Source organism: Bidens hawaiensis, unplaced genomic scaffold, assembly GCF_021521415.1.
Source record: "Bidens hawaiensis isolate Kalapana, Puna unplaced genomic scaffold, B.hawaiensis_p1.1 tig00024530_1, whole genome shotgun sequence".
Lineage (NCBI taxonomy): Eukaryota > Viridiplantae > Streptophyta > Magnoliopsida > Asterales > Asteraceae > Bidens > Bidens hawaiensis.
The window spans coordinates 128,788-140,840 of record NW_027493880.1 but is presented as its reverse complement, the minus strand read 5'-3'; the positions used below and the strand labels follow the sequence as shown (position 1 = coordinate 140,840).

Genomic DNA, 12,053 nt, shown 5'->3' with positions numbered 1-12,053 from the left:
TAATACAACGGCAGAGTTAACATAGTTACGTAACCTACTTCTCGAGCTACACGTACCCATCAGACGTGCCTCTATTATTTATTGTGACAACATTTCTGCAATGTACCTGTCTCATAATCCGGTTCAACACCAACGCACGAAACACGTTGAAATTGATATTCACCTTATTCGTGAGAAGGTGCGCCTTGGAACCATGTGCGTCCTACATGTTCCCGCCGACTACCAATACACCGATATATTCACCAAAAGGCTGCCGAAACTGTTATTTTCTCGGTTACGATCCATTTTGTGCATTCGGCAAGCTACTACTTTGACTGTGGGGGCGTATTAGTGGAACATATTTTATATATATATGTATTCACGTATATAATCTTTAGAATATCTCCATTAAAATAGAATGATAGTTTCCTTGTATATTTTCTCCTATACGTACAATTTTTGTGAATAATGAAATCATCTTTGACAAAACAAACGATCTTCCAATAAACAGTACGTTCTACGGCTTGTTCATGGGCATTTACCCTGCTATGATCATTCCTCTTTTGATCTTTCATTAATTGCATTTCCTGAAATTTCCTTCTTCTTGCCTTCTTTGAGACTTCTACATACGGTTAACAACATTGTCCATCTCCCACTCTCATTCAACCGAGATCATGTTTGGTCTCATCTTCCATCGCCCTTCGGATCTGCCTATTTGATATCGCTGCGAAGAACAACTTTCTCCATAGGTTTCCTGATGAACGCCAATTCAGATTCCTGAGCTTGCTTCTTGAATAAGAGTGTTCGATAATTTGAACCCTGGGCTTTGATACCACCTGTTGGTAAATCAAAAGCACCAAATATACACTTTACACACAAAATGATACGACCGAGAATAAGAACAAGCAAACTGCACTTGGATTAACAATTGAACAACATATTACATTTGTATACAAATGGCCTACTAGTATTCTAGTTCGGGACACCCTATCTAAACACTATGAAGTGGTGTGAATTAAAATGAAGGCATCGCTTCAATTAAAACAATAATATTAACACCACTAATAACCACTTAACCATAACCGAGAATTACCCTTAATACATAATTACATACACACCCCTTAGTTAAATACATAAGAAAAAATATATTTCCTATAAAACATAACCTAAGTTCCTTTTTATGATTAATTCCAATACGTATAAACTGACTTTGTAAAAATGCATGTATTATTGAATAACAAGAGCCTTTAAATAGGCAGGCAAGCAAGCAGCTAGAAATTAAACTAAACACAAAAGAGAGAAACGTTTATTTTGCAACAAACTAGCTTACTACTGATTCATTCTTATTCTAACGGTCACTTCAAACTGCTACCTTCAACTTTGATCAATTATCTTCAAAAGACTTTGCACAGCCCGGAGGAACAAGTTGGCCGGAATAAATTGGCTTCACATGCTGGCATTCTTGAATTGCTTTGCCTGCAGGACCATCATACTTCAAATTTATATTAGAAATCTCCACTTTCTCGCACCCCTTAGTCGCCTTGCTGCATCTCAGCTTCACAACTTCCGGTGAGTTCGAAGTCCCCTTAACATTCTTAATGATAACATTATGAATCTTAACGTTTGATGGACTCTGCATGCATGGTCATTCAAACAATTTAGAAACAAAGTCAATCAGATGCATTAATAATTAATAAAAAGGTCATGCTGATGTTGTAGCTACAACAACTCATCTGATTTCACACCATTAAACAGCCATTCACAAAACATTCAAACAACCATTTTGACCAAAAAAGAAATTTGAAAATTATTGGTCACTGGTTAGAACTCCGGACGGTTGTTCTGACCATAGACGGTCAAATTTTGAATTTATTTTTTATCAAAACCCTCGTCTGATCTACCCTAGCGGCTGTTTGAAACAATGTAGGATCAGATGTCAGAAGGTGTGTATAACTGACCCTAATAAAAAAAATATGGTGTCTGCATGCATGCAACATATACTTACATCTTTTTTGCATTCAATATGGGGGCAATAATCTTGTTGGATGAAAACAGGGTTGTCAACTTTTTCCATGGTAAGATCTTCAAAATGAATATCTCCTGCGTCTCCGGGATGTGAATGAGGCCATGTTTTAATCCAGACACCGTTAAGCGTGGACGAAAACGAGCAGTTCTTCACGGTAACTCCCGTCACTGGTTTCTCACCAGTGTTTCTACCCAAACCTCCAATGCTAATACCCTTGCCCGGACCACATTTCACTCCCTCCACGATTACGTGATCGTTTCCATCGCCAATTGAGACACAGTCGTCACCGGTACCTATTACGCAGTTCTTGATATTGATGTTTTTCGACCACACAACATGGATTCCAATGGTGTTTGGGCTGGATCCGGGTGCGCTTGCTTTAAAATCTTGGACTGTAACATTGGTACATTGCACCAGATTCATGTGGATATTCTTGCTGTCCTTAGAAGTTATTCCGGTAATGTAAGAATCTTTGATGAAGTTAAAGTTAAGATTCTGCATTAGTTTTAACATATAAGAACATCCACAATAACAAAACCCAAAAACAACTTAAAAAAACATGTCTAAACATCAAAAACACCCATGCTTCAAAAGCACTCAAACCCATCCGATAAAGAAATTAACCAAAAACATTGTATATTAAAAGTACAATGGTAAAACCTTTTTGATTAACCACGTACCTTTTTATTATTAGCCAAAACAATAGTAGTATTTTTTGTGTACGGTAAAAGCTTTATGATGTGGTGTTTTTAGAGGCTAAAAGTGGCTTATTTACCAAACTCTAATGGTTGTTAATTCATTAAGATCACATTCATAGCAAAGCTGTTGTTAAGGTCTCGAGAGCATGAGACGAGGAGACATCTTATTCTATCCCAAGGGATAAAGATTAAGTTCCTCCCAGTAAAACCCATGGCTCCATTTTTTTATGTAAACAGCAAAGTAATAAATAATATAAAAACGTGTCTATCAAATAACAATCATACAAGAAAATACTATTAACGAAAAACATGCATACATATTGAAGGGGTGAGCCTTTTTCAACAGTTGTTTTTGGATCGTCTGTTGACCAAGACATGGCCCCTCCAACACCGTCTAACGTACCCGAACCTGAAACAACATGAACAATGTCAAGCCAATAAATGACATAAAGTATTTTTAATGAATATCTTTAAATTGATACTCACTCCGTCCCATTATAAGTGTCTTAATTTGATTTTTCAAGTCTTTCTTGTTTAACTTTGACCAACAATATTTCTGTTTGTGTTATATAATATACATAATGTAAAATATATGAATGGATTGGGTTTTAAATGTATTATACATTGGTATAATTTTCATCAAGTATTATATGACACGAACAAAAATATTTACGGTCAATGTTGCAAAAGAAAGACTTGAAAAGTCAAACTATGACACTTATAATGGGACGGAGGGAGTATAACTTTGTACCCATTATTTTCATGGCAGTGATATAGCTAAATGTGATCCATTGGGATCCTTTTGGAATGGTCACAGGATCTTCTGGTCCTATCAAAGTTCCATCAATCTTAACCTCGACCGGAGATTTACATGGTCCATTAAACTCGACCATGTTCAACAAATATCGACCTTTTGGAATAAGCAGTTGGCTCGGTTGTGGTGCGGAACATGCTTTAGCCCATGCATCAGCTAAAGCCTAGACATTAACATATTGTTTAACAATTTGATAACTTTGCAAGAAACATGCATAGATATTGCATGGTGCTGGTTGATTGTTTACCTTACTGATCTCAGCATCAGCCTTAGCACCGAATTTTGTGATGTCGAAAACTTCAGCCTGTGCAATGGATATGAACATGAAAATGGTGACAACCAGACATGATTTGAATTCCATTGTGACTAGATTTTTGGCTTTGAATTGAATCGTTAGATCTGCAACAGTATGTTTAGGGATATTTATGAGGTTGAAGATAGTCTAAAATTAGAACAAAAATTGTATGAAACACCATATTTCTTGGTGTTTTTGTGTGGATTCACCAGATGGTGTGGTTTTAAAGGATGGAAAAGATATGGTGCATAAGAAAAGGCTTTGACCACATATTCAGCGAATGCGATATTACAAATGAGTTTAGATTTTGATTTATTTATGTGGTTTGTTAAATATCCAATATATATTTTTAATTACATAAAGTTACGTTTAGAAGTATTTTGTTGAAACCTGTAAAATGAAATTTATATGGTATAGTTATTCTAACAAAACTAGAAAGTTTCCTTGCTCGATGTGTTGACAAATCTGTATACTATCTTGTTTACACAAAAGGTATGGTACATACATACATGTAAAGATAAATTATGTAAGATCATACTTTTGGTTATAATAATAAAAGAGAATTTTGTTTATGCAATAATGTGTCGTGTATCGGTTTAGATAATAAATTCTAAGAGGATAGGCTTGGATTTTAGAAGATGGAACAAGAGATGGAATGTGTCTTAGGTCCATGGGCTTAAGGGAGTATAAATACCCTTTAAACCCTAATCCTTTCCATTTTTATCCATCTCTACACCATAGCCCCGAGTTAAGATCCGAAGGTGAAAACCCGAGCTTTGGTGCTAGAACGTTGTGACGAACCAAACCTACATCAAGACTAGCTCGTGTTCGCAAACCGACTCGTTTAAGGTACGTTTAAAACGGAAACTTGTTCATTTATGCTCGGATTCGTTTTAGTAATTCTAGATCTATGTGGCTATGGTGAAAACGAATCAAATGGACTAATTCACAGTGAAATCCATTAACAATTGATATGTTAATCGGGGGTATTAAGAGTCGTCTGTACATATGTAGCAAACGCACCAATTTAGACTCGATGTTTGGGTGAATTGATGGTTAGGGTTTGTAGGAGCTGGTAATACGAGTTCAATGGTACCAAATTTGCGTTGTTTCGTTAAGAAACGAAGGTTTATTGCAGATCTGATGAATGTTGACTGTTATTGTTCTTGAAAATTTTGACTTTGACCCCTTAGTCAAAGTTTGGATAAGAAAAGATGCTAATTCGTTATTATGAAGGGATCAAGATAACGAATCAGGTAATTCGTTACTCGCCCATTCGTTATGTCAAGATAACGAATTAGCTCACCCAGTTCGTTATGACAAGATAACGAATCAAGTGATTCGTTACTCACCCAGTTCGTTATGTTAAGACAACGAATCAAGTGATTCGTTGCTTACCCAATTCGCTATGTTAAGATAACGAATCAGGATAACGAATCAGATCATGTGCAGATAATGATTTAGGCTGTGTTCAGATAACGAATTAGGCCTAATTCGTTATAACAAATGAGCTAGAGAATAATATAATAATTTAAAAAAATCCTAATGGAAAAGGTGTTAAGACAGTTAATGAAAAAAAAAATTTCTAAGCTGACCCGGCAGCTTAACCCCAGCCAGGGGCTCTGCCCCCGGACCCCCGTTTACGATTAAACTAGAAATTCGTTATGGGTGATAGTAATTAATACGCGTAATTTTTATACAGTTTGCCGTGCACAACTAAAGAAAGGGATTACCATTAACGGTGAACGTTTCAGGTGAGTTTCTAGCCCCATTACTTGTTATGTTTCCGGGGTTGTGTGCATACTCGATGTGATAATTAATACACTTACCTTATTTGGTAAGTGTATGTCATGTATAATTTATATGTTATTTATGTATGTATATTTTGAATGTGAATGAAAGCTTGTCGGTACGTGAACGATCTTCGGATATTGCACGTATTGATAAGGGAGGTATGAATATGATAATTAAATGTGTATGTTAGATATGTGTATAACATATGAGTATGTATGAATGATAAAAGAAAGTATATGTATATTAAGGGTATGTAAAGACAGTATGTACGAAGATAAAGAAGTAAGGGATCAGACCCTAATAATATCTGAGATAGAGAAGTAAAAAGGGATCAGACCCTAATAATATCTGAGATAGAAAAGAAAGGGATCAGACCCTAAATATCTGAGACAGACAAAGGAAAGAGGGATCATACCCTAATAATATCTTAAATAGAATGGACAGAAATTATATAGTATGAAAATAATAAAGTATGAATGTATGTATGAAGTTATGTAATGAAAGTAGGTTAGTAAAGTAATTGTAATGGATCTTCGGATGCATAATTAAAGGTAAATGTATGTATTGTATGATGTATGATTATCTAGAACTCACTCAGCGTAGCTGACTTTTAGTATGCACGCATGTGAGTAGGATGAAGCAGCTAGCTTGAGCGGGGCACATGGCAGTTGAATAAAGAAGCTGGCATCTGAAGACTCAAGTTATTTTTATGATTTGATGTTTAATTTAAAAGACAAGAGTGGTTGATTAAGACAAGTTATGAATTATTATATAATGTTTTATGAAAGATGTATATTCCGCGTAAAGTTTAAATTAACTCTGATGTTTAGAGCTATGTTTATGAATAAATCCAACATAAAAAAGTGAGGCACCGGTAACGGGGCCTTACAAATTACGAATAAACTCATAAAATGCGAAAGTATCATTAAAGATCAACCATGGAGATAGGGATAATGTCGATACTAGTATCCAGAGACGAACTCAGGAATTTTTTTTTCTCAAAGTCGGTTTTAAAAACTCATGAGGTCAGTGTCAATTTTCTTGGGATGCGGTCGTAATTTTAACTTATAAATACTTTAAAAAAATTCAAGGGGTGCGGGTGACCCCATGCTAAAGAATTGGTCCCGCCTCCGCTAGCACGGAAACGAAAAATACTGAAACCGAAAATAAGTAAAATTGAAAAACACAAATCGAATACCTACCAAAATATTATGGTGGTACGGAATTAGCTCAAGTAATCACAATTTTGAAAGTGGTTGTGAGTAGAGTAGATAAAAGAAGTAATGATAAATGTATAAAAAACATTATTTAATTGAAAAATAGATAGAAAAGATATTGGTTTTTAGTGTAATTATAGAGATAGAGAACGCGCCGAGAATGCTCTTATGTGGTTTTTTAACGACCAACAAAACTTTATTAAAACTGGCAAGATGCTAGAACCGCTTGCCACAATTGCCAAAAAAAGGAAGCAAAGAAAGAAAATAAAACTAAGCCTCACCACTAAAAGCAAAACTATACAACAATAACAACGAATTACAACCAAAACCTTCACCAATCCTCCCAAGTTAACCATCTTTTTTTGGATCTATACTTGATTCAAAGGTAACTTAGAGATTTAATCTCTTCGTATAGGCTTTGAATATGAACCAGGGCCCCATTATGGACTAGATCGTCTCATTTATTTCAAAGACACCACATTGTAAATAGGAAAATTGTGTGAAAAGCTTTAGATTTATCCTATAGAGCCGACATGTACCAACGAAGCTCTACCAAATCTCGAACACTAAATGCTTAAATCGGGGGTTCCTTGCACCATTGAGAAATCAAGCACCATACCGCTTGAACTTCTTCACACAAAAAGAGAATATGATCACTCGATTCCTCCTCCCTACCACAAATTGGGTACTCGGTTGAACTTGTCGAAATTCTTCTCCTAGCCAAAGCTTCAAAGGTAGGCAATCTATTAAGCACAAAAACCCACCTTTTTCGGAATCCAATTGTTCCATCAAAAGCAAAAATGGGCCGAATCAATTCTTTCTCCATCAATATGTTTTTTAGGCTGTGGACCGAAAATTCACCTGAGGGGTCACCACACTAGAATAGTTGGTTCTTACCAGGCTCAAGTAATACATGTTGACACATGGTTAGCAACTCCCTAAACTCATTTCGGAGAACCGGTCCCATAGGGTTTTTACTCCACTCTCATCTTCCACAAATCATCCCATCGACCATGAAAAAATAATCAGTTAGCCACCGTTCACCTCTTCGACTTTCTAATTGAAAAGAGTTTTTGAAATCGGTCTTCCAGTGGCCAAACATTTAACCAACAATCTAGCCAAATTTATGTGTGCTCTCCATTTTTCACATCAATTCGAATGATCTGATCTAACTCTACACCGGTCGGTTTAAGATCCAACGAAAGTTTACCAATCTACCTCTGTGGACCCACCGCCCACCCCAAGAGAGTCTAGTCGGAATACAAGACCACGACTAGGACGAGTTATGAAAGGACTATATAATCTTCCACCAAAGTTTACCTCTTTCGTTCTTTTGTGTTGACTATTGACATTTGATCATTTCTAGCGAGTTTAAAATTTCATTATGAAAGTATTAACTTTTTTCTTTAATTTATTAGGTGTTTCATTGATAACATATAGGAGGTGTTTGGGATTCCTTATTTTTTACCTTTTTAGTTTTTGTGACTTATAGCAATAAGTTATACTCCGTAAGTTACAAATTTGTAACTTATCCTCTCAATCGATAAGTAATCTCAAGCATTTTTTTATTAACTTTACGTAAGCTATAAGTCATCCCATAAAATACAAAAATAAAGTTTAATATTTTGATGGTTTATTGATAAAAAACGAAGTTGATGGTTATATTTTAAGTTTTAACAACCTGAAAATACGAAATTTAAATATCGCCGTTTATATATTAAAAAACACTAAAAAAAATGGGTGGTGTGGGCTTGATAGTGGCCAATTCCATCATCAATCCACCGTCACCGGCAAGACCAACTGACATATTCGTGGCGGCAGTGCCGTTAAGAGCCACCAAGGGCCCTCCGCAGTTAGTTATGTCCGCAGCTTATTCCTTGTATCTTTCATGGGATCTACAACACTTCATGGTCCTCTCCACCTCACCTTCTCTTCCTTCTCAGGTTTTAATTAATTAACTCCATCAGTTCATTAATTATATGTTAATTTTCACATTTATATCAATTTGTTGTTCATAATCTAAGTATTTAAAATGCATATCTGGTTACCCGCTTCTTTTTTTATTTTTTCTTTTCTGTTTGATAGGTATTGGTGTTTGATTTTCAACCTCAAGATCCTGAAAGCATATATGCACCACTTGCAGCTCTATCTGGCGGGAAAATACCTGGTAATTCAATCACTTCATTCATTGTGTCCATGTCGTCGAGTGGTTTAACTAAAAAGTGAAAACCACGTGAAGGCTCTTATTAACTTACTCATAAAAAACGTGTAGTGGTTTAACTAGCAACACAATTGTAATTGTATTTTGAAGTTTTATTTAAGGGAAAATACCTGGATTTATTTGGTGACATTTGTTGTTTTGCTAGGTGCATTCCCCATGGTATGAGCTCAGTGTTTCAACTGTTGATGATAAGAAAACAATGAAACGAAAAGCATATATTCTTTAAGGTAAATAATCTTTATAGACTTTGTTTATAGGCAAACAATGCTCCACTTAATCCTTTTTGGTGTTGTACGAACATACTTTAGGCATAATAATACAAAACTTAAAGTGCTCCAGTATATCAAAACATATATATAAACACACACATGCGCGCGCACCCCTTGTCAGTCTTGGTGCAGTAATTGAATATCGTATATGTTTCAGTATCGGAGCTGGATTAGTTTATGCTTATGAATGTCTAATTGTGTTGGGATTACCATGGGACCTTAAAAGTTACTTTATGTTGTTTCTTCTTTTTCTTTATTTATAATTAGTGGGATTCCTTTTTTATTTTCTTTACCCTGTTGATGCCATGGTCCTTTGATAACCAGTTGGACAATGCAGCCTAAAGTCAAGTGATTGAACAAACAACTTTCGTTACATACTATGTTGTCAAAACTTTCGTTACATACCATGTTGTCAAATTACTATGTTATGTCTCTAACAACCTAACCCAAGAAGTTTGAACACAAGTCTTTTTAAGTTGTATAGATGTTACTCATTGATTTATATTTTCTTTCTAATCATTTCCCTTACACCTATGTTTATTAACATGTCTCGGGAATACACTCTAATTTCGAGCCTAATTCTTTTGGGTTTTGAGGCCTAATTATCTTGAAATAGTGAAACTTATTCGAGTAAAAGGGTGCAATATATTCTATGTAAGGTATCAACACATCAATGAGTCACAAGTTTGAATTTTTGTTGCAGGAACATAAGGTTTATACTTTTTATTTTTTAACCAATCAAATTAAAAATCATATTCCATGTGTTCATTTGATTTTACTAAACCCATTTTCTATAACTTTGGTACATAACTTTATTCGTTTTATATCATGTAATCACTTTCAAAACGTAACAAAAAACACCCTGTATTAACAAAGAATCTGGTTTCTTACTTATTGTTTTTTGAAGTTGAAGTTAAGTTATTCGAAAGGTACAAGTTTAGGTTCATATGCAATCTACCCCACCTATATCCTGTCTTGAAGTCAAATCACAAAAACTGAGAATCGACCTAACATTGTATATTTATAGCACAATTAACAAACATCAATGAACCAAAGTTCTTTAATTGTTAAACCAATCAAATCAAACCAAGATTCGTGCACGGGTCCTTGGGTTTTAGTGAACCAAATGTTTTGGGTCCAAACAACCCATGACTCGATGAGATGCTGAAACTGGTGACCAGTCACACTCACTCGGTTCCTTCATATATAGCCAACAAGCTTTCTTTCGCTTTCACCAACCATTTGCCATTCTTTTTCAACCTTTTCTGTTGAATGATTGCCACTAGAATCTTTTTCTCTTATAATATATGCTTGATTGCAACTTCCACGGTCTTCTGCTAGGCTGGAATCTAGACAGCCAATATGCCTCAATTTACCACCATTAACATCAACAAGGTTACGACTTTTATGCATGCATTACTAGTCACAAACTCACAACAGAATATATGTATAAAAAGTTATTTCTTCAAACTGTGGTTTATTGGTTTTTAAGTATGTAACTCAACGAGAAATTTTCTTACCTGCCCAAGTTCTAATGAATCGAGATAGTAAATGGTATTGTCATCTCTATCTAATCTTACTACATGATTTGATGGACATAATTCATTTAATATAAGAGCACATCAAGATTACAAAACTTATTACATCAAGATTGCATAGCGCATGCCATCGCTAACCATAAGATGATTAACCTCTGATCTATGTGTAAAATCACCCGAGACCCAAGCCCCGTCAGAAGAACCTTGTGGGTGAGAAGATAGGCATGACAGAAGTGAGAGTGGGGCCCGAAGAATGCTATAAACAAGAGATAGACCGGTATATCCATGTCGTGTATTGTGAACTATAACCGGAAACTCGACTCCATTTCCTTCTCTAAACATGTTTTCATCCGCCACTTTGGTGGTTTTCTTCATGTTTTGAACGTTCCGCCTCATCACCGCCAATATCCGCCTCATCACCGTCGCTTCAGAACACTTTTAAATGGTTTTGTGTTTATGAGATGAAGGAAATTGATGGAGATGTATGTTAGAAGTTGGAATTTAGGAACTCAGACATCATTTCTATTTGGCATGTGATATGAATATGGAAATAATGAATGGTATGGTGAGTGGTGGTGCTTGTCACAAATTGCTTTTTGGGAGCACTTGTTTTGTGGGTATTTATAAGGAAACTTATTCCTACCTTGAAAAAGTCCATTATATTGGTGTGTAGAATTTAGGTTGGAATAATTTTATTTAAAGGGTTCTTAAGATCCTGAATCTTTTATTGATTCTTGTTCTTTGACCTTTGAGTTTGTGTTATGGGTACTTGTTAATTCATGTTTTTATTGGTTAAGTGGGAGGGGCGCTCGACTAAACTACCCAAAGTTTCACCAATTCAACACTGTCATATTATTTATAAATTAATTATTCTAAAACCCCTTAATCATTGACAATACTTATCTCAAATACCACATCCCCCTTTTTTAAAACAATTACGAAGAAGGTAGATGACTGGTTGAGGGCCCACTTGCAATCCCGAACTCCACTACCCTAACTGGTTAGTATAACCTGAAACCACTACCCTAATAACAATGGTTGGTGTATCCTACGAGGATAGCTTACCTGCAAGTCCACAACCTTATGCCCGAATACACCCCTCCCACCCTTATTATTATGAACAGATAGTTCACATGTTTATCCAAATTTTAGTGATTATTTCTTTTATGAAAAAAAGTCGAATTGAAAAAACAATTATGTTA

General features: G+C 35.4%; 2 protein-coding genes across 2 annotated transcripts; both read right to left on the bottom strand.

Annotated features, from left to right (window-relative positions):
* Positions 1–493: 493 nt before the first annotated feature.
* LOC143569537 (polygalacturonase-like) lies at positions 494–4,085 on the bottom strand. Its single transcript, XM_077055419.1, has 5 exons — positions 3,765–4,085; positions 3,455–3,680; positions 3,021–3,112; positions 1,985–2,500; positions 494–1,612 (listed from the first exon to the last, which is right to left on the bottom strand). The coding sequence occupies exons 1-5, from the start codon at positions 3,876–3,878 to the stop codon at positions 1,364–1,366; spliced, it is 1,197 nt and encodes a 398-aa protein (XP_076911534.1). The 5' UTR covers positions 3,879–4,085; the 3' UTR covers positions 494–1,363.
* A 6,868-nt stretch (positions 4,086–10,953) lies between these two features.
* On the bottom strand, positions 10,954–11,268 carry LOC143569534 (uncharacterized). The gene has a single exon (XM_077055416.1). It carries the CDS (start codon positions 11,266–11,268, stop codon positions 10,954–10,956), a length of 315 nt encoding a protein of 104 aa, XP_076911531.1.
* Positions 11,269–12,053: the final 785 nt, after the last annotated feature.

What these genes read in the sequence shown, in the direction of transcription:
- LOC143569534 (XM_077055416.1), bottom strand. Translation starts at nt 11,268, where the DNA reads ATGAGGCGGATATTGGCGGTGATGAGGCGGAACGTTCAAAACATGAAG.
- LOC143569537 (XM_077055419.1), bottom strand. Translation starts at nt 3,878, where the DNA reads ATGGAATTCAAATCATGTCTGGTTGTCACCATTTTCATGTTCATATCC. An exon ending in CTGATGCTGAGATCAGTAAG is followed by an intron (nt 3,681 to 3,764) that starts GTAAACAATCAA and finishes GTTAATGTCTAG; the next exon opens with GCTTTAGCTGATGCATGGGC. An exon ending in CACTGCCATGAAAATAATGG is followed by an intron (nt 3,113 to 3,454) that starts GTACAAAGTTAT and finishes ATGTTGTTTCAG; the next exon opens with GTTCGGGTACGTTAGACGGT.